Here is a 23,280-nt window from a genome sequence, read left to right as displayed (position 1 = left end):
AGGGAAATCTTTATTAGTCGGGAAATTGTGTTGGGGAAATTGATGGGATTGAAGGCCGATAAATCCCCAGGGCCTGATGGACAGCATCCCAGAGTACTTAAGGAGGTGGCCTTGGAAATAGCGGATGCATTGACAATCATTTTCCAACATTCCATTGACTCTGGATCAGTTCCTATCGAGTGGAGGGTAGCCAATGTAACCCCACTTTTTAAAAAAGGAGGGAGAGAGAAAGCAGGGAATTATAGACCGGTCAGCCTGACCTCAGTAGTGGGTAAAATGATGGAATCAATTATTAAGGATGTCATAGCAGCGCATTTGGAAAATGGTGACATGATAGGTCCAAGTCAGCATGGATTTGTGAAAGGGAAATCATGCTTGACAAATCTTCTGGAATTTTTTGAGGATGTTTCCAGTAAAGTGGACAAAGGAGAACCAGTTGATGTGGTATATTTGGACTTTCAGAAGGCTTTCGACAAGGTCCCACACAGGAGATTAATGTGCAAAGTTAGAGCACATGGGATTGGGGGTAGTGTGCTGACGTGGATTGAGAACTGGTTGTCAGACAGGAAGCAAAGAGTAGGAGTAAATGGGTACTTTTCAGAATGGCAGGCAGTGACTAGTGGGGTACCGCAGGGTTCTGTGCTGGGGCCCCAGCTGTTTACATTGTACATTAATGATTTAGACGAGGGGATTAAATGTAGTATCTCCAAATTTGCGGATGACACTAAGTTGGGTGGCAGTGTGAGCTGCGAGGAGGATGCTATGAGGTTGCAGAGTGACTTGGATAGGTTAGGTGAGTGGGCAAATGCGTGGCAGATGAAGTATAATGTGGATAAATGTGAGGTTATCCACTTTGGTGGTAAAAACAGAGAGACAGACTATTATCTGAATGGTGACAGATTAGGAAAAGGGGAGGTGCAACGAGACCTGGGTGTCATGGTACATCAGTCACTGAAGGTTGGCATGCAGGTACAGCAGGCGGTTAAGAAAGCAAATGGCATGTTGGCCTTCATAGCGAGGGGATTTGAGTACAGGGGCAGGGAGGTGTTGCTACAGTTGTACAGGGCCTTGGTGAACAGTTTTGGTCTCCTAACTTTAGGAAGGACATTCTTGCTATTGAGGGAGTGCAGCGAAGATTCACCAGACTGATTCCCGGGATGTGGGACTGACCTATCAAGAAAGACTGGATCAACTGGGCTTGTATTCACTGGAGTTCAGAAGAGTGAGAGGGGACCTCATAGAAACATTTAAAATTCTGACGGGTTTGGACAGGTTGGATGCAGGAAGAATGTTCCCAATGTTGGGGAAGTCCAGAACCAGAGGTCACAGTCTAAGGATAAGGGGTAAGCCATTTAGGACCGAGATGAGGAGAAACTTCTTCACCCAGAGAGTGGTGAACCTGTGGAATTCTCTACCACAGAAAGTAGTTGAGGCCAATTCACTAAATATATTCAAAAGGGAGTTAGATGAAGTCCTTACTACTCGGGGGATCAAGGGGTATGGCGAGAAAGCAGGAAGGGGGTACTGAAGTTTCATGTTCAGCCATGAACTCATTGAATGGCGGTGCAGGCTAGAAGGGCTGAATGGCCTGCTCCTGCACCTATTTTCTATGTTTCTATGTTTCTATTCAGAAACTCCAGTAAAAACAGTTGGCACAGACACAGATGAGTAGGAAATGGATTTTTTTTATTTACTTACTCAGACCAATATTTTAGATCCATATATCTTTAATTTTCTAACAAGATTCAAAGGCATACAATAAGAATAAAGCCATCACATAATACCTTTCCCCCCCCCCAAAAGGTAAAAAGTTGAGTAAATTTAATTATCAGAGGTATTTGGATTTCCTTGAGAACCATCTTCATTTTCAGTTACCTGATGAGTCTCTTGATCGCCTTGATATTGTTCTTCGTACCCTGCACTGTAAGGGTTATATGCGTGGTGATATTGATCATAAGGTGTGGTCACATCATTAATATCATTCTCATAAGGACATGGAAATTCAAGGTCTGGATCACAGATAATTTCATAACGGCTAGTATCTTGAGAGTCAAGCTCTCCATCCGTAATGCCGAATCGTTGCATGCGGCATTCAAGGTCATCGTCACAATCAGAATCTGGCTCATACACATCCTCCCGTTCATGGTAACAATTGGTGTCATAGTATGGGTCACAACCTTCTCTGTGCGTTTGGTCATGAGATTGAGAAGTGTGGCAGTCAGGATCAGAGTCAGGGTTACAGTTGTGCTCTGGTTGGCGAGAGTCCGTTGTCTCTCCATCACAGTAAGGGTCATATGGGTCACAACCTTCGGTACGTGTTCTTTCTCTGGCATGTGCGAGACTGCTACTGCAGTTAGGGTCATGGTCAGGATTACACTCACGGCCTGATTCATTTGAATTAGTTGTCTGTTTGTAGCAGTTTGGATCATAATTTGGGTCACAATCTTCTATGGCTGTTTGATCTTGTGTTTCCACATGAATGTGAGATTGGGATCTGTCGCAATAACGATCAATATTTGGATCACAATCCCCTGTAGCTGTTCTTTCTTGCTCTCTAGCACGGTATTGGGAATAACACTCAGGGTCAGTGTATGGGTCACACTTCTCCGTGGCTTCCCTTTGTTGTTCTCTAGCACGATATTGAGCGTAACACTCAGGGTCAGTGTATGGGTCACAGTTCTCTGTAGCTGTTCTTTGTTGTTCTCTAGATGTTCTCCCTTGCTCCCTCGCACGGTATTGAGCATAACACTCAGGGTCAGTGTATGGGTCACAGTTCACTGTAGCTGTTCTTTGTTGTTCTCTAGATGTTCTCCCTTGCTCCCTCACACGGTATTGAGCATAACACTCAGGGTCAGTGTATGGGTCACAGTTCTCAGTGGCTTCTCTTTCTTGCTCCCTGGCTGTTCTCTCTTGCTCTCTCGCACGGTATTGGTAATAACACTCAGGATCAGTGTATGGGTCACAGTTCTGCGTGGCTCCTCTTTCTTGCACCCTAGTCGTTCGTTCTTGCTCCCTCGCATGGTACTGGGCATAACACTCACGGTCAGTGTATGGGTCACAGTTCTCTGTAGCTGTTCTTTCTTGCACCCGAGCCATTCTCTCTTGCTCCCTCGCATGGTACTGGGCATAACACTCAGGGTCAGTGTATGGGTCACAGTTCTCGGTGGCTCCTCTTTCTTGCACCCTAGCCATTCTCTCTTGCTCCCTCGCACGGTACTGGGCATAACACTCACGGTCAGTGTATGGGTCACAGTTCTCGGTGGCTCCTCTTTCTTGCTCACTAATTGTTCTCTCTTGCTCCCTCGCACGGTACTGGGCATAACACTCAGGGTCAGTGTATGGGTCACAGTTCTCGGTGGCTCCTCTTTCTTGTGCCCTAGCCGTTCTCTCTTGCTCCCTCGCACGGTACTGGGCATAACACTCAGGGTCAGTGTATGGGTCACAGTTCTCTGTAGCTGTTCTTTCTTGTGCCCTAGCCGTTCTCTCTTGCTCCCTCGCATGGTACTGGGCATAACACTCAGGGTCAGTGTATGGGTCACAGTTCTCTGTAGCTGTTCTCTCTTGTGCCCTAGCCGTTCTCTCTTGCTCCCTCGCATGGTACTGGGTATAACACTCACGGTCAGTGTATGGGTCACAGTTCTCTGTAGCTGTTCTCTCTTGTGCCCTAGCCGTTCTCTCTTGCTCCCTCGCACGGTACTGGGTATAACACTCAGGGTCAGTGTATGGGTCACAGTTCTCTGTAGCTGTTCTCTCTTGCTCACTAGCTGTTCTCTCTTGCACCCTCGCACGGTAGTGGGCATAACACTCAGGGTCAGTGTATGGGTCACAGTTCCTTGTGGCTGCTCGTTCATGACAATAAGGATCATGCTCAGGATCACAATTTCTATCGTGTTCAGGTACACGATTATATTCTTCATTTCCATGACAGTTGGGGTCATATGGGTCACAGCTAGCACTTGGTTGAGAATTGTGAACTGGATAACAGTCTGGATGATAATAGAGGTCACAATCATAACCGTCCTTTGTTTTACCTTTGTACATGGATTGAGGCCTGCGACAGTCACGATCATACTCAGGATCACAATCAGGGCCGTGAACACCTTGGTCAATAGATTTCACATTTTGTCGACAGTTGGGGTCATATCTGGGGTCACATTCAGAGTCTGGTGCAGGCTCATCCTTAGGATGATATGCCGAATGACAGTTGCGATCATAATATGGGTCACAATCATATGGACTTTTATACGCAGCCACAGTAGAGTGGCAATATGGATCTTTTACAGTATCACAGGCAGGGTATGTGGAATGTACTTCTTTTTTTGTTCTTGGAAAGCAGTTAGGGTCTGAGTAGGGATCACATGATTGCTTTAGGTAGGCAACCAATGCCAGACAGTGTGGATTGTTTGGATCATATGGATTACAATACTGGTTTACTAACTGAGCGTACTGTGCATAAGTGAAGGATTGTTGGTGATATGCTGACAAGGCACGTTTAAAATATGATTCAAAGTTACAGTAAGGATCTTTCTGGGGGTCACATGACAGTACCTGGGTTCTGCAGTATGGATCCTTCTGTGGATCACAAGGGTGTGTTTCTGCTCTGTAGTATGGGTCTTTCTTTGGATCACTGGTGTATGCTTCTGCTCTGTAGTATGGATCTTTCTTTGGCTCACTAGAGTACGCTTCTGCTCTGTAGTATGGGTCTTTCTTTGGATCACTATAGTATGCTTCTGCTCTGTAGTATGGGTCTTTCTTTGGTTCACTAGAGTACACTTCTGCTCTGTAGTATGGGTCTTTCTTTGGTTCACTAGAGTGCGCTCTGCAGTATGGATCTTTCTGTGGGTCACAAGGTTGCGTTTCGGTTCTGCACTGTGGGTCTCTGTATGGGTCACATTGCTTCTGAGTGTAAGCTGCTTGCTTGTGAAGAACAAGTGGCTGACAATTGGGATCTTTTGTTGTGTCACATTCCTCTTCACGTAGACGCTGCAGGAATGCTTGATATGACCGATGGGACTCATCTCTGCTCTTGGCCTGGAGATATTGTAGATAAACTTTGTCCAATTCATGTATCTGGAAAATAAATAAGTAAAATGGAGGTAGTGGTGGATCAGAGAGGCTGCTGCTGCTAAAATCTGGCACAATTTACACTTCCTTTCTACTAACATGTACATACTGACAAAATAGTTCTCGATCCTCTTTGATAAATTGCAATTTATAATTTCCTTATTCTTCACTTTGGGCTTTCGTGTGTTACACTCTGCTCCTCAACCAGGAGGTTCAGCAAGCCTCTGCCTCTTTGAAGCCAGTGTAGTTGGCTTGCATCCTACATTTTCTTTTTCTACTAAAAGCACTTCAGGTCAGCTTAGTTCATCTCTCTGGCAGCCCAGTTGAGATTGGGAAGTCACCATGTTGAAATCCAAGCATTCAACTTGTTGAAGTTTGAACTCCTAGCCACTTAAATTAACTTGTAGGTAACTTGAGCTATTTTCTTTGGGTAAGAGGAGAATTCGAGGTGACCTAATTGATGTTTTTAAAATCCTAAAGAGAATTCTGATTGCTGATTCAATTAAATTGTTCACTATGGTAAAGTGCTCAAATAATTAGGAAGACACAAATTAAAAATTATGAACTTGGGAGCAAGAAGACAGTTGGACAAGACTGTTCACCCCCAAAATTGTAGAGTTTTAGAATAAGTTATCAGAAAAGACCGTAGAAGTGGACAGTTTAAATGTGTCCAAGAGATAATTAAACACTTCTCTGGAGAAGGAATAAGGATTAATGTTGAGGAGATGGGAAAAGGGATTTACCTGTTGGCCTAATGGTCTGTTTACTGCAGCCAGAGTTAAAGACAAAAAATGTTATAGCAAAAGGCAGAAAGAAACTTTTATTTATATATTGTTACTTATCACATTGCTCAGAAATGTCCCAAAAGATTTAACAAAAATGAATTATAGTCTAAGGTACTGTTGCTATGTGGCAGCCATTTTTCAAACAGAATAGTTCACAAACAGCAATGAGATACATGAGCAGTGAATCTGTTTTCAGTAGTATTGGTTGAAGGCAGAGCGTTTTCCAAGGCACCAGGAGAAGTCGCATTTTTTAAAATCTTTGAACCATGTGGAGGTTAATACCAAAGGGTGAATGAGGTTCCATTGTAACATTACCATAGTGACAAATTTAACAACAGGCCATGTTTTGAAATATCTTACTAGTGAAAGATCTCTATTGCTTTACCACATTGAGGTAGGTATATTAATAACTGTTTCACATTACAAGATTCAAGAGGTCACCCAAAGTCACATCTTAAAAGATTTGACTTTTAATGAAAAAAATAAACCACTTTCTCATAAAAATGGAAAAACCTTGGTGCATAATTATATTATAAGCATTAAGATCTGCTGACATATTATGTGCCAATATGTTTAAATTTTTCTTTTATGTGATCTCGATCATCAGCAAGTACATCTATGGCAGCCAAGGTGACCAATAATCTGCTTTAAAAGTATCCATGGCATCCACGGGGAGAGTAATATTTTCCTTGATGACATTGTTATTCCAGGTTCACCTGAAAATGATTTCTATAAGATTATAGGGAAATTCCATAAACATAATTGTGTCTTTCAGCCAAAATATTATTTATGAACCGTTTCCATAATTTGTCCTCTGAAAAGGACAATAAAGATGTGAAGTCCATAAATTTTAGTATATGCTTTTAGATTAAACACATCTACTTGGTTATTTGGCTTAAGATAATTCATTGGGCCAGAATTTTATGTAGCAGGGCATCTAACAGCTATCGAAGGGACATCCCCTGCACTCTTCAGCTCAAAAAAGTTTTGTCCACAAAGTTGCTGAAAGTGCGAGCTGATAAGAGGGCAGTGAGAGAAACAGGGCACATGGAACCTGAGTGAACAGGGAAACCAACAAGGTATCTCCTTAGCCAATCAGATTTAAAGAATGGGAAATAAACAGAGGAAGGACTGAGAAAGAGGGTGAATTAGATTGGGCAAATTCAATGTCAAATCAGGTCCAGAAAGAGAAATAAAAAGAGGGAAAGAAAGCTTAGATTAAGAGAGAATGAAGAGACGGAAAGTAAAAGTACTAAACAAAAGTAATGTAAAATTTGACATTTTTAAAATCTCCTCGGAAGATTCAAAACTGAAGGAATGAGACTCCAGTTATAAATGTCGGCGCCAGAGGTGTTGATTAGCTGTCATTAATGCTTATCACATCATTAAAAGGGTACTTACACTTATAATGACGAGGCTCAACTTTCTGTGGCGTGTTTAATGGGCAATTAATGTGTAAATACAGCAAGTTCCAAAAAAAAAAGCTGGGACGCTAAGGACAAGGTGCCATTTTCCGACAGAAACGGTGGAATGCCGCAACTCGGACAGCAATCTTTCGATATTGACATTTAACTGTGCATCTGCTCCTCGCCTGAAGTTCATCTACCATTTACCAATAAATAATGGCGATATCCATTAGCGTTCCCACTATTTTGACAACAAATTCTGGCCTATTGTACATAATTCCATCCAATCAGTAAATATGCCAATTTTTCAGACACAAATCCCTCTTTTACAAGAACAATGGGAACTTACTCCTTCATCAAATCCAATATCGGTGAAATGCTGATATGCATTCCAGAAATCTGGGTGCTGTTGATACCGTTTTGTATGTCGTTTAGAGCGCGTCAGTTTGCTTAAGAAGTTGGTTGCTTCTTTGGGTTCCACAGTAACTTTCTCTTCATCAACTGGAGGAAACAGAAAACATGAGAATTGCTGAAATCACGGCTGCTAATTTTGTCGACGCGCATCAACTCTGGAAAGACCAATGTGTGGAATGTAAATTCCAAACTTTTCCCTCTCCCTTTATGAGTTTTGGTTAAAACAAACATCTCCATTGATGAAAATGAAATGTAAAGTTAAAGAGGACTACAAACTGCATTTATTAAAAACAAATTATTTTATTACTGTATTGTCCCAGAACTGATCCTATATAAAATGTTCTAAACTGCAATAGTCTTAAGACTTTCTGTAGCGAGTTTAATGGGAAATTAATGTGCAAATATAGTAGTTCTTAAAAATAACGGGGAAGCTAAGGGTGAGATGCCGTTTGCGCAAAGCAAACATCAGAGTGGGGTAAATCGACGGGCAAGTTCTGGAGATTCGCAACTCATGCGGTATCTCTTAATCCCTGAACTTGCTGGCCGAGTTGAGCATTAATAACATCGTGTGTTGTTCAACGGCCATTATTTTGCAGCAAGATCCAGACCATAATGAGTTAGAGTAGAAGACAGTTCAAGGAGTATAGATTTCAACAGTGGGGGTGCAGGGAGGAGAAACATGCTGGAAAGAATATCTGAAATTTAGAAGGACAAAGAAACTAGATGACTATAATCTTAGTATTATTTATACTACTGAGAGAGGATGGAAAGGTCTCTAACCAAGAGAGTGAGAGCGAAATTGGATGCTGGAGGAGAGATTGCTTGTCAAATGGCTATTTTAATCCTGTCCAAGATTATGAGAGAACTAGTGAAAGATCCTTCCCAGATTTGTGAATAGTATTCAAGTCTTGGAAGTATTTGAACATTTATAGAGAGTTAAAAGTTGATAGGAATAAGAGGGCTCTATAATATTAGGGAAATAAACCATGAAAATTAGGTAATATATTTAGTCTAAATTTAGCCACAATCCAAAAATCAATCTGCCTGCCCCATATGGGCATTATTTTATTAATTCTCTTCAGACTGCACAACATAACTTCCCACTGAAGGAAAAATCAACACACTGAAGTCTAATTGCTGGTACCATATCCATCTTCAGCCAGACACACATATTTACTATTGGCAAGTAGTTAGAAAAGCCATTCAGGAATTTGAGCTAATTAATAATTCACAATTTTGTTCCAGTAAGCAGAGAATATAGCAGGAGCAGGTGTTCATTGAATGTGCTGGTCATACTACAGATTGTGTGTCAGCACAGCACAAATCGGTGCAAAATCTACAGTACAAGTTCAGTCGCCTCAGCACGATTCGTTTTAACAGATCTTCAACTGAAGCAAACGGTTTAAACTTTATAATGTTAACCAAGAGCTGACTGCTCATCAGTATCACTAAAAATGCCACCAACACCAGTTATCAGAACTTTGCTCATGTATGAGTTCCACTTTCTCCAGAGCAAACCAGTGCACAGACAATGGTATAACTCAGTGCTGTCAGCTTATCCCAGTCAAAAAGCAGATACTGGTGTCAAAACACTGGGACATAAATATATGCAAGATACCCAAGATCTTAACCAATGCCATTTCTGGACAATAAAGAATTTATTGTGATTAAAAGTAAATTAACTATAATTTAAGGAATGATTTTAGACACAAATACTAACTTAAATAAATAAGGGGGCTCCATCAATAGCTCAATGAATCTGTCCAGATAGTGGCTGAACCATACAAGGTTTGCTAGTTGTAGTGTCGCTACAACTAGGCTCAATGTCTCTGGACCAGAGAGGGGAAAGTTAACCAAAATTCCCTTTGCTGTTCAAGAAACAGCATCCCCTGCCAGAATTGCACGTCTATAGATGTTAGGCGAGAATGATCAGGATTCGCTGTGATCTCACCTCATGGTCGAATAGCATTCCCAATGCTCACCGTCAAGGTCCACACATGAATAATGACCACTTGGGTGAGGTGCTAGGTAACTAGTGAACCATACCACAGCAAGGAATACACAACTTCAGAAGCGGAAAGTGGCAAGAAATAAACCAATTTTGGATATAGAATGCCCGGTTATGTTGTGGCCTGTAATTTTACAGAATGTGATTTTTAAAATTAAAACATTCAAGGTACATTGTAAAATCCATCAAATTCCTCAGACTTTAATTATGGCCCATTTAAAATTGTACTTTATTAATAGTAACAATAAGGAAGACATACACCAAATGATTTCCAGGAGTGGTCACTGATACTGAACAACAGCAGGGATCATGGTTGACTTTTTTTCTAGAGTAATTATACTGTTCTTATATATGTTCCAGCAATGAACAGCTAACTGATCACAAAGCAGAGATCAAACTGGAGACCTATCTGCTCGCTATGACTTCATACCACACCAGGCGGTACAGCTACCGACTACATCATCGGAGGGACCCCCTGACCAGCTACTTTTTAAGTAATACAAGTAGTTTACTAGAAAGAAAATAAACTGTTCTCCCTTCGGTAATTGCTAGCTTTGCGGATGGTTCTTCCCGTGTTCTATTAGCATGTAGCCGGCTACTTACCATCCCTTTTAAAGAGCTGGCGCAGCACGTTAGCCTCCAGCGTGTCTGAAAGAGAACAGCAAAAAGGCAAACCAGATGTGACAGACTTAAAGAACAAGAGCAAAGCCACTACCTGCTAAATAGGACGTTCTGTGCACACAGTGGGATCCTCGTGTTTCAGTGCTACAGGTGGTATTTTAGTGGATTAAACTTCAAACACTTAGGTCTTTAGTCCCAAAACTAAATCAGCAGGTGTTAGTTATTAATAGAAAGCCAAGCCTAAAACTACAAAGCTAATTTAGTTTGCCCAAGGCATTATAGTAATAAAACCTTCTAGAGCTGTAAGGAGTTTTGCATGTTCATTCCATATTTTTATTTGAAGAAAAATTTGGTTTAGCAACAAATAAAAACAGACAATGTTTTATAACAATTCAAAGCTGATTCACAAGACAGCTCAGACAAACCAGTCAATGGCCCTGGATTTACCGACGGAGGCTTCCCGCGGGGAATTGCCTCCGATCCGCAAATAAAATGCCCGCGTGCCCGGTCCGGGGAGTATGGAGACTCGTGGTCCTTGGCCTCTCTACCCACGGGCCAGGTACATGTGGACCAGCCGACCGAATAAAGGAAGGGGATCCCGTATGTACAGAAATCCCATAAGCATGAATGGGAATACCCCCAAAAATACATGTATACATCAAATACATTTTTTTTTAATTACATCTTTAAAGTGCCATTTAATTAAATATTTAAAACAAAAATTTAATTTTTTGAAACATAAATGTAAATGTTTTAAAGGGACTAAAAATAAACCTTGCACAGGTTGAAAATGATTGAAAAACATTATTTTAATGTTTTTTTAAACTCTTACCCGGGATTCTGGGGAAGTCTCAGCAGATTGGAAAACAGCAAATGTAACGCCCCTATTTAAAAAAGGAGGCAGACAAAAAGCAGGGAACTACAGACCAGTTAGCCTAACATCTGTGGTTTGGAAAATGTTGGAGTCCATTATTAAAGAGCAGTAGCAGGACATTTGGAAAAGCAAAATTTGGTCAGGCAGAGTCAGCATGGATTCATGAAGGGGAAGTCATGTTTGACAAATTTGCTGGAATTCTTTGAGGCTGTAACGAACAGGGTGGATAAAGGGCAACCAGTGGATGTGGTGTATTTGGACTTCCAGAAGGCATTTGACAAGGTGCCACATAAAAGGTTACTGCACAAGATAAAATGTTCACGGGGTTGTGGGTAATATATTAGCATGGATAGAGGATTGGCTAACTAACAGAAAGCAGAGAGTCAGGATAAATGGTTCATTCTTGGGTTGGCAATCAATAACTAGTGGTGTGTCGCAGGTACCAGTGCCGGGATCCCAACTATTTACAATCTATATTAACGACTTGGAAGAAGGGACCGAGTATAACGTAGCCAAGTTTGCTTACGATACAAAGATGGGAGGAAAAGCAATGCGTAAGGAGGACACAAAAAATTTGCAAAAGGACAAACAGGCTAAATGAGTGGGCAAAAATTTGGCAGATGGAGTATAATGTTGGAAAGTGTGAGGTCATGCACTTTGGCAGAAAAAAATCAAAGAGCAAGTTATTATTTAAATGGAGATGGATTGTAAAGTGCTGCAGTACAGTGGGACCAGGGTGTACTTATGCATGAGACACAAAAGTATAGTATGCAGGTAGAGCAAGTGATCAGGAAGGCCAATGGAATCGTGGCCTTTATTGCAAAGGGGATGGAGTATAAAAGTAGGGAAGTCTTGTTACAGTTTTGCAGGATATTGGTGAGGCCACACTTGGAATACTGCGTGCAGTTTTGGTTTCCATATTTATGAAAGGATATACTTGCTTTGGAGGCAGTTCAGAGAAGGTTCACTAGGTTGATTCTGGAGATGAGGGGATTGACTTATGAGGAAAGGTTGAGTAGGTTGGGCCTCTACTCACTGGAATTCAGAAGAATGAGAGGTGATCTTATCAAAACGTATAAGATTATGAGGGTGCTTGACAAGGTGGATGCAGAGAGGATGTTTCCACAGATAGGGCATAATCTTAGAATAAGGAGCCGTTCATTTAAAACTGAGATGAGGAGAAATGTCTTCTTTCAGAGGGTTGTGAATCTGTGGAATTCGCTGCCTCAGAGAGCTATGGAAGCTGGGACATTGAACAAATTTAAGACATAAATAGACAGTTTTTTAAACAATAAGGGAATAAGGGGTTATGGGGAGCGGGCAGAGAAGTGGACCGGAGTCCATGATCGGATCAGCCATGATCGTATTAAATGGCGGAGCAGACTCAAGGGACCATATGGCCTACTCCTGCTCCTATTTCTTATGTTCTTATGTTCTTATAATGTATAGAACAGTTGCTGGGTCAAAATCCTGGAACTTCCTCCCTAATAGCACGGTGGAGAGTACCTTCACCTCACGGACTGCAACAGTTCAAAAAGTCGCCTCACCACCACCTTCTCAAGGGCAACTAGAAATGGGCAATAAATGCTGACCTTGCTAGCAATACCCACATCCGAAGAAAGAATAATAAAAAAAGATGAATGGAAGTTTGCTATAAAGCTGTAATTTAATTGTGGAGTTTAGCCAGTATCATTAAAATAGTATAAAAGCAAAATACTGCGGATACTGGAATCTGAAATAAAAACAGAAAATGCTGGAAATATCAGCAGGTCAGGCAGCACCTGTGGAGGGTCGTCAACCTGAAATGTTAACTGTTTTTCTCTCCACAGATGCTGCGTTTCCAGCATTTTCTGTTTTTATTTCATTAACATGGTTTCTGGTTTGTCCAGGTCATCTCAACATTAAGATTGAATTACAGTACATCCTTTAACGCATTCGAAGAGATTTATATTCATATATAATAGTTGAGGGTTTCCCTCAATTAAATTATGTAGTTTTTTTGCTGTTAGATACTGAGGACATTAAATTGGCAGTTGCGTAGATCAGGCATTGTGACAAGTGACTTGAAGATAGATAACATCACAGAGGGCTAGCAGCAATTTGGCAGTTGAGAAACAATATAGATTATAGTGCAGAATATTTTAATTTTCTTCATTATTTTATGGATAAATGACAGAATTGTATTCGGTTCCATTTCAGTACAAGACAGTCCGAACGTTACTATTATCACAGGCTTACTTCGAGTAGTGACTGGTGATCAAAATGGAACCAGAACCAATGCTCAAAGTAATCAGGAATCTATTGCTCTGCAACTTGTGTTACCAAGTTTCTCCCCCTTTAAAAAATATGTTAGACATTTCAATGAATAGGATGAACTGTGGGACAAAGAATCTTTGTTATACTCCTATATAATTTATCATATTTTTGTTCCTAAAATGTTAACTTTGTGGAATATAGTGCAGAATACATTTTACAAAAACATTAAACATGTATTAATTTTAGGTACCCTGTGGAGTAGTCCACTGATGTACTTATATTGAGTGTGGTAGGACATGGATCCACTCTCCCAACATGACTTTCCACAATGAGTTCTTATGATAGCTAGGCTAGCATGGAAAGGTACCAAAGAAAAATCATAGCTCTTTTCTAAAGAAAAGAAAGGAGAGAAAAAAAAGGCAAATAAACCAGTGCTTTTCTTGACTATGTCCAACCCAAGACCAGCTCGTGCAGAAGCCCAAGAACCGGCCATCCATCTTCACCCAGCCAAAGGCTGGTGTATGGCGTGTGTATGTGGGGGGGGCAGGGGAGGGGAGGCAGGAGGGTGCCAACAGAAGAGGCAAATTAATTTATTCAATGAGGTGAGTTCATTTGTTTTTACATTTGCAAAACTTAAATACTTCGGTTGATTTAAGATAATTGGCAAAAGAACCAGAAGGGACATGAGATTTTTTAACACAGTGAGTTGTGATCTGGAATGCACTATTTGAAAGGGTGGTGGAAGCAGATTCAGCAGTAACTTTCAAAATGGAATTGAATATATACTTGAAAAGAAAGAAGTTGCAGGGCTATAGGGAAAGAATGAGGAAGTGTGACCAATTTTATAGCTATTTCAAATAGCCAGTAGTGGCACAATGGGCCAAATGGTGCCTTTCTGTGTTGCATGATTCTATGAAACAGGAAACTTTATTTATACCCAATATTAAATGTGAAAAATTGGTTTATGATATTCATGGGCATTTTTATCAGTCAAAGAGGTTGATACTTTATACTGAATAAGTACAATTTTGATGGTCACAATTTCAATACAACTAGTTTAAACATGTAAAGCACGGGGGTTACATAAAAATAGCTGATATGCAAAAGAGCATTTTTAAGAGGTTGGGATCAAGACTAGCAAGGCAAAGCTGAGGGGAAATCCAAGAATGCAATCTGGAATATAGCAGATTTTTTTTCTGGGGTGACTTTGTTACATAGTATAGAATGTATTTTCAACAACAACTCAGTATACAGTATTGTACAAAAGAAAACTGATTGTTAAAGTCTCTTTGTATATTGATCCTCTATTATGTTTGCAAGTCATGTAATTTTGCATTGTGCATGTAGTGTATTGCCATATTTTCTAATTAAATATACATCAATCGGCTTTGAAATAGGAACAAATTAGATATTCAACCAGATGTGATGCAGATGTGTACCATTTAATCACCATAAATGCAAGAAGAAAATAGAAAATCTCTAATAAAATATTAACGTGGTTAAAATAATTCCACTCACCGGGTAAGAACAAGATGGATAGAACCATAGTAGTCAGGATCAAAGAGAACATGTTCCCCTTTGTGCAGTCCATGTTAACCTATACTTTAACACCTGTATATACTGTGGAAAAACACAATAAAAGATGTGTTTAATTGCCTCGTGATGTTGAGTGCAAATTGATGGCACATTTCCATGTACAATCTGGGTTTAATAACATTCCATTTACCAAGATGAAAGAAAATTACAGATCCAGTCTATTATATAAGGATTTTTATGAACAGGAATAGACCGTAAGCCTATCCCTTTTCCACAAATCAACTCCACTTTCTCATCATTTCCATTACATCTCCTCCAGAAATTATCTCATTTATACTCCACTTTAATGACCATCCCTGGTAACTTATTCCAAAACTCTATTCCTGTTTCCCTTCTTATTACTCAGTTTGAACCTTTTCCCCTGCTGTCTGCAGTCTTCACCACAGTGAACTATTTGATTGGATCATTTCATAAATTTGAAAATGAAAAGTAGGTCAAAGATAACAAGCCCAACTTCTTTAAACTTTCCTCATAATTTTAAACTCCTGAAACTTGACGACATCTTTGTTCAGCTCTGTACCCAATGAACAACATTTTCTATGGAAATCACAGAGTATATATTCTGTAAGGTTTTAGTTTAAAAAACACAGTAACTCTATGAATAGAGGGAACCATTCCCAGCACATCTATAATCAAAACTTGCAGATCCAGCAACACCATACTGCACTGATCTAACTTCTATATCATTAAAACATTTTAATCTGCTTTTATATTGAGTTTAAGAAGTGTAGCGTTGTCCACTTGCGACATGCGAGTCTTTTAAAGCCAGAAACAATCCAAAGTAAAAGTGCCCCTGATTTGTTAAGATTATGTATTGTCACTGGGTCAAAATCCTGGAACTCTCTACCTATCAGAATTGTGGGAGTACCTTCACCACATAAGAATATAAGAACATAAGAATTAGGAACAGGAGTAGGCCATCTGGCCCCTCGAGCCTGCTCCGCCATTCAACAAGATCATGGCTGATCTGGCCGTGGACTCAGCTCCACTTACCCGCCTGCTCCCCATAACCCTTAATTCCCTTATTGGTTAAAAATCTATCTATCTGTGATTTGAATACATTCAATGAGCTAGCCTCAACTGCTTCCTTGGGCAGAGAATTCCACAGATTCACAACCCTCTGGGAGAAGAAATTCCTTCTCAACTCGGTTTTAAATTGGCTCCCCTGTATTTTGAGGCTGTGCCCCCTAGTTCTAGTCTCCCCGACCAGTGGAAACAACCTCTCTGCCTCTATCTTGTCTATCTCTTTCATTATTTTAAATATTTCTATAAGATCACCCCTCATCCTTCTGAACTCCAATGAGTAAAGACCCAGTCTACTCAATCTATCATCATAAGGTAACCCCCTCATCTCCGGAATCAGCCTAGTGAATCGTCTCTGTACCCCCTCCAAAGCTAGTATATCCTTCCTTAAGTAAGGTGACCAAAACTGCACACAATACTCCAGGTATGGGCTGCAGTGGTTCAAAAAGACCCACTACCACCTTCTCAAGGGCAACCCGGGATAGCCAATAGACAACGGCCTTGCTAGCGATGCCCGCATCCTGTGAATTAATTTTTAAAAACAAGATGGCGGCCAGTGAGACTCATTTTGTTTTACTAAGTGAGCCCAGGAAGCAGCCTTAGTGAATCTGACAAGTATATTCTGGGATAAAAAGAGAAAATGCTGCAAATCAAGTATACTCTGAGTGACATTGACATGGGAGTCAGCAACACAAGAATTCCAGTAAGCCCAAATTCTGCTCTCAAATGTCACCTCCACTGTTACATTGATCCTGTCCAGAAATTTATACTGAGTTGTACATCAACCATACAATGCTACACTAGAGGGAATGATCAGATTTTACTTGATGCGCACTGGATAATTAGAGATGTGGTATATATTCCTTGATCTATTTGTGCCAATTTTCTCTCCTTCTCCAGTGAAGGCATCGACCCCTTACTGGATGGTACAGTATCCTCTATTCCCTTGCCCAAATGGCCATTATTCATGTGAGTTTTGACAGTGACCGTCAGTAGACTATTTTGCTGCAGGGGGGCACCACAGTTAAGCCCGATCCTGTCCTCACTAAATATCCACACATTTCTAGCAGGAGCCACTGGACAGCAATCAGGAGTGCCAAACCTTGCTGACTTTCCCTTCTAAAACCCAGGGTCCACAGGCCAATTGTAGCCTAACTACTGCCACTGTCACTGTAATCAGCTAAGTCAAGGCAGACCAAGGATCAAACGTGGAAACCTTCCTGGTCTGTATGCCCCAGCTGCTCAGCGGAATAACTTGCTGACTCTTCATGGGATCTGGAATTTAATAAGATGTTATATTATGAAATTAATGTGATCCCACAACAAACCAATCAGATCAAAGCTCTGCAGTCCTGCCACATCCAGTTGTAAATGATGGTGGACAATTAAACAACTAACAGGAGGAGGAGGGGGCACAATGAACATCCCCATCCTCACATAGGAGTGCAAAAGACAAGTCTGAAGTGTTTACAATCATGCTATGAGCCCCGATAACATTCTGGCCACATTGCTGAAGACTTGTGCTCCAGAACTAGCCACACATCTAGCCAAACTGTTCCAGTACAGCTAGTGCACTAGCATTTATCCGACAAAATGGATAATTGCTCGGGTATGTTCTGTCCACAAAAAGCAGGACAAGTCCAATCCGGTCAATTTCCGACCCTTTAGCCAACTTTCAATCATCAGCAAAGAAATGGAAGGTGTCATCGACAGTGCTATCAAACAGTACTTACTCACCAATAACCTGCTCAGTTTGAGTTCCACCAGGACCACTCAGCTCCAGACCTCATTACAGCCTTGGTCCAAACATGGACAAAAGAGGGAATTCCAGAGGTGAGGCAAGAGTAACTGCCTTTGACATCAAGGCAGAATTTCACCAAGTATGGCATCAAGGAGCCCTAGTAAAACTGAAGTCAATGGAAGTCAGGTGAAAAACTCTCCACTGGCTGGAATCATACCTAGCACAAAGGAAGATGGCCCCAGCTGCTTCATCAATGACCTTCCCTCCATCATAAGGTCAGAAATGGGGATGTTTGCTGATGATTGCACAGTGTTCAGTTCCATTCGCAATACCCCAGATAATGAAGCAGTCCATGCCCGCATGCAGCAAGACCTGGACAACATTCAGGCTTGGGTTGATAAGTAGGACCATTTGCGTTACACAAGTGCCAGGCAATGACTATCTCCAACAAGAGAGTGTCTCGCCACCTCCTGTTGACAGTCAATGGCATCACCATTGTAAAATACCACCACTATTAACATTCTGGGGTTCACCATTGAACAGAAACTTAAGTGGACCAGCCACATAAATACTGTAGCTACAAGGGCATGTCAGAGACTGGGTAGTCTGTGGTGAGTGACTCACCTGCCTCCCCAAAGCCTTTCCACTATCTACAAGGCACAAGTCAGAAGTGTAATGAAATACTCTCCACTAGCCTGATGAGTGCAGCTCCAACACTCAAGAAGCTTGACACTTTCCAGGACAATACAGCCTGCTTGATCGGCAACCCATCCACCACCTTAAACATTCACACCCTCCACCACTGGCACAATGTGGCTACAGTATGTAGCATCTACAAGGTGTACTGCAGCAACTTGCCAAGGTTTCTTCGACAGCACCTCCCAAACCCACGACTTCTACCACGTAGAAGGACAAGGACAGCAGGCGAGAGGGAACACCACCTCCTTCAAGTTCCCCTCTAAGTCAGACACCATCCTGACTTGGAAATATATCGCCGCTCTTTCATCGTCGCTGGGTCAAAATCCTGGAACTCTCCATCTAACAGCACTTAGGGAGTATCTTCACCACACGGAATGCAACAGTTCAAGAACCATCACCACCTTCCAAAAGGACAATTAGAATGGGCAATAAATGTTGGTCTTGTCAGAGATGCTCATATCCCATGAATGAATAAAAACATTTTAAACGATGAAAATTGAAAGTATCAGTTTAAATGGATGTGACAGCATAAAATTTAAAGATAGCTGCAGGGGTTTCTCAGAACAAAGTTGGCAATTCTGGAGGAGCTTTGATCATGCTCTACTCAAAATATGTTGTTTTATGGTCCACTAAAACAGTAAGTGGGTCTGGCAAAGTGCCTGGAGACTACTGATCAAAATGTGTGCCAAATGAGTATGTAAAATTGCCAGACACAAATCTGAGACACCAAACTGTTTCAATATGCTGTACTATCTCCTTTTACTTGGAGCCATCTGAATAATTCTGCTTATAATGAGTTTCCAGCTATTGTAAAGGCTGCACAATATTCGCCTGCCTACCCTTGATTTTGCTTTAATCACAGGATGAAAGGAACATATAAACTAGCAGGGAAACTGTTGGACGATGTGATGAAGTACTAACTTTAGCCTGCTCACCAAAACCTGCACAAAATTTAATGCTCTGCTTCTCATTATACAATTGCAGTCAACCAAAGACAGTTAACTGTTTCTCTGCTAAACAACTTGATCCCATCCATGCCCAGAATTTAGCAGATGCTAATATGGCTTAGCTTTCAGAAAATATAAATCAGTGAGAATTTTAAATCGTGTTTAAATATATTCATACATCAAAGAGTTATTTCAATTAAACTTTCTCCTGTAGACAATACAAAAAATGGTGGACATCTGAGGAAAAAATTGGAAAAAAATACTGGAAATACTGTAAGTGAAAGACAGGTCTGTCGGCATCTGAAAGAGAAAATATTTCAGGTTCTATGAATAGTCCTACTCAAAACATTAACAACTTGCATCTATTTAGCAACTTTAATGCAGAAAAAGGACCCAAGGTGTCTCACATTAACTGCTTTTTGTCTTTCAGATGCTGACTGACCTGCTGTGCTTTTCCAGCGTTTTATTATTTTAGAAAAACACAAACCCTGGAGAAGTGAGCTGTTGATCATGCTTCATTTTAATCGCGAATGTCACAGATGTTAACCTGTTTGGAACTGATTTACATAACTGTGTCGTTTGCTTCGATACAAATGGGACTAAAGGCAATTATACCTTTATTCGTTGACCCCCTGAAGAAATCGGGGCTCCAAGCAATTTCCTCGTGGACCCCACTATATCTTGCTAAGTGTCAGTTCTGCATTTAGTTCATAGAACCTCGATGATGTGATGATTTTACAGCTAATTCTTCTGAGTCTTTCCTTAATCCCTAAAGTCAACCCCCCATGTTCAATCTTAATTATTTTTAGGGATTAAGAAATGACTCAGAATAATTAGCTGTAATTGGCCCCAAATTCAGGCAAGTATAACATTTTTTACTTACCTTTTTGGTGGCAGTGTCCCGCCATCTCTTTAAGAGGAAGGGCTGGTTTGGCTGCTGCACCCAGTCGCGATTCATATTTGACAAAAGGGGCCTGAATAGGCGTTAGGTCCATTGCCTATGCTAATCGAGTGCCCAATGCCTATTTCAAGTGGGCACCCTAGATGATCGTAGGACACTCTCACCAACATGGTATGTGGCACAGTCCTGGCATGGACTGAGCACGTGCACGTCATGTTGGCCCCTTCAGCGAAAAACAGGCACTGTGCAATCGAATTCCCCAGCTTGTTTTTAGAAAGTTTGAATGAGGGACTCTCAGCAGTGTGTCAATACTTGCATGGAGTATCCACACAGAAATGTTTGAAAATCACCAGGCTTCTGACCTGGTGTTGCCACCATGTTTCCAGCTGAGTATCAGCAAGATGTCAGCTGGCAGTGCTGGTGCAGTGCTGGTATGTCTGAGACTTTGCTCTGTCCCTCAGTATTTTGGATTACAGGCATGTAATCGGTGCATCAAAAATATTCAAAATGGTTTTTATTTGTTCCAGATGATAGTGATGATTCTGAGCCTTTTTTAAAAATCTGATTTGTAAACTACAAACATTTTAGGAAAGCATAAATTATCTTAGTGGTACAGAAATGGAGAGCAAAGTAACACCTAAGTAAAACATTTGGTAAATTAGATTTTCCAACTAAAACTTTGCAATGCAGATCAAGGTGCATTTTTTCCATTATTCTAAGAAAAGAGGTCCTGCTATTTGTCCTTTTCTTATGTAATATTTAAGCTTGAATGGGAAAATAAACTACTGCAGATGGACAGAACTCAACCCCCACCCACCCCAATGATTGCTTCTGTGGAATTTTTCTGGATTGGATTGGTTGTCAGGACAAACGCTGTGATTGAATCCTAACTTGCTAATCATAGAATCATAGAATGGTTACAGCACGGAAGAAGGCCATTCAGCCCAGTGAGCCTGCGCCGGCTCTCTGCAAGAGCATTACAGCTAGTCTCTTGCCCCGTAGCCCTGCAATTTTTTTTCTATCAGGGACTTTTCCAAAACTTTTTGAAAGCAGTGATTGAGTCTGCGTCCACCACCCTTTCAAGCAGTGTATTCCAGATTCTAACCACTCGCTGGGTAAAATTTTTTTTTCTCTTATGTCACCTTTGATTCTTTTGCCAGTCACCTTAAATCTGTGTCCTCTGGTTCTCGATCCTTCTGCCAATGGGAACAGTTTCTCTCGATCAACTCTGTCTGGACCCTTCATGATTTAGAACACCTCCATCAAATCTCCTCTCAATCTTCTCTGCTCCAAGGAGAACGACCCCAGCTTCTCCAGTCTATCTACGTAACTGAAGTCCCTCATTCCTGGAATCATTCTCGGAAATCTTTTCTGCACCCTCTCTAAGGCCTTCACATCCTTCCTAAAGTGCTGGTGCCTGGAACCAGACACAATACTCCAGTTGAAGCCGAACCAGTGATTTATAAAGGTTCATCATAATTTGCACGCTTTTGTACTCTATACCTCTATTCATGAAGCCCAGGATCCCGTAAGCTTCTTTAGTCGCTTTCTCAACCTGCCCTGCCACCTTCAGCGATTTGTGCACATATACCCACAGGTCTCTCTGATCCATGCACCCCCTTTAGGATTGTACCCTTTAGTTTATATTTCTTTTCTTCATTTTTTTCACAGAACGAGAATTCACAGAAGCCAACAGTCTTGATGCTATACCAATCCAATTTTGGCACTGCGTCCTCAGTAAAACAAACTGGGTCTCTTTTCTCGAGAAAATGCGGCTCAGGGGTGACCTATTAGAAGTCTTTAAAATTATGAAAGGTTTTGATAGAGAGAATACAGAGAGAATGTTTCCACCTGTGGGGAAGAGCATAATTGGAGGCCATCAATATAAGATAGTCACCAAAAAATCAAATAGGGAATTCAGAAGAACTTCCTTACTCAAAGAGTGGTGAGAATGTGGAACTCGTTGCCACAGGGAGTGGTTGAAGCGACTAGTATAGGTGGATTTAAGGGGAGGCTAGACAAGCATATGAGGGAGAAGAGAATGCTGATAGATTTGGATGAGGAAAGATGGAAGGAGGCTAGAGTGGAGCATCAACGCTGGCATGGACTGGTTGGGCTGAATGGCCTGTTTCTGTGCCGTATATCTTATGTAATCCTATGTAAACTGCCAATTTTTCTTCCTCTCTTGAAGGCACTGACTTTTTGATGGGATATAGCTCCAGGGGCACCAGTGTACCCAAGGTGATTTGCTCAAGTGGTCATTTTTTTAATGTGTGAGCCTAGACTGGAAGTATTGGTGGACTATTCAACTGTGAGAGCATCACAATTGAGCTAGATCCTGTTTTTACACAGTATATGCATAGGCACAATTTCTTGTTGCGGGGTTTGAGGGGTTGTTAGGTGGAGGAGGAGGGATGTGATCAGGAGCGGGAAATCTGGTTGATTTTTCTCCTCCACTGTTAACCCCGAAAATTCAATAGAAATATGTATTTTTATTTAAATTTAGTAAACTGGTGTTGTAGCAGGAGAGAGGATTTTTTTAATTAAAAAAAATATAGGTTTGACTGAGAACAAAGTATTAAAAATTGAATGGTACAACATAAAGTCTGTGAAATCTCATTCTGTGAGATCAGTCTGGTGGCACAGCACGGGCTGATATTAGGGATTTTATCAGGCTCACGTGCAGCGAGTTCAGAGGGACGCACCGAGTGGGGACCAGGTGCTTCTCTATGGGGAGGCAGGGAAAATGGGAAGAAAAGCTGCCATGTGCTACCCTCATGTACTTCCTGGCAGCCAATTGTAGAAGCCTGAATGCAGGCCATGCCCTGGTCTGTTACCGGGGAATGGTAGATTGTGTGCAGAAGTGAGGAGGGTGTGAGGTAGTAAAACGTCCCAAGGCGCTCAGCAGGAGCGAACTCAGACCAAAACTGAGGCCGAGCCAAAGA

General features: G+C 41.2%; 1 protein-coding gene across 1 annotated transcript; it reads right to left on the bottom strand.

Annotated features, from left to right (window-relative positions):
• Nucleotides 1–1,730: 1,730 nt before the first annotated feature.
• and1 (actinodin1) lies at nt 1,731–22,845 on the bottom strand. The gene is made up of 5 exons (XM_070882252.1): nt 21,500–22,845; nt 14,947–15,048; nt 10,281–10,325; nt 7,605–7,756; nt 1,731–5,070 (listed from the first exon to the last, which is right to left on the bottom strand). Exons 2-5 carry the CDS (start codon nt 15,017–15,019, stop codon nt 1,822–1,824), a joined length of 3,519 nt encoding a protein of 1,172 aa, XP_070738353.1. The 5' UTR covers nt 15,020–15,048; nt 21,500–22,845; the 3' UTR covers nt 1,731–1,821.
• Between the last annotated feature and the right edge of the window lie 435 nt (nt 22,846–23,280).

The sequence above is a fragment of the Pristiophorus japonicus genome, chromosome 6 (assembly GCF_044704955.1).
Source record: "Pristiophorus japonicus isolate sPriJap1 chromosome 6, sPriJap1.hap1, whole genome shotgun sequence".
NCBI classification, from domain to species: Eukaryota; Metazoa; Chordata; class Chondrichthyes; family Pristiophoridae; genus Pristiophorus; species Pristiophorus japonicus.
This window is presented reverse-complemented; position numbering and strand designations above follow the sequence as displayed.

What these genes read in the sequence shown, in the direction of transcription:
- and1 (XM_070882252.1), bottom strand. Translation starts at nt 15,019, where the DNA reads ATGGACTGCACAAAGGGGAACATGTTCTCTTTGATCCTGACTACTATG. An exon ending in ATCCATCTTGTTCTTACCCG is followed by an intron (nt 10,326 to 14,946) that starts GTGAGTGGAATT and finishes GTTCTCTTTCAG; the next exon opens with ACACGCTGGAGGCTAACGTG. An exon ending in ATATTGGATTTGATGAAGGA is followed by an intron (nt 5,071 to 7,604) that starts GTAAGTTCCCAT and finishes TTTATTTTCCAG; the next exon opens with ATACATGAATTGGACAAAGT.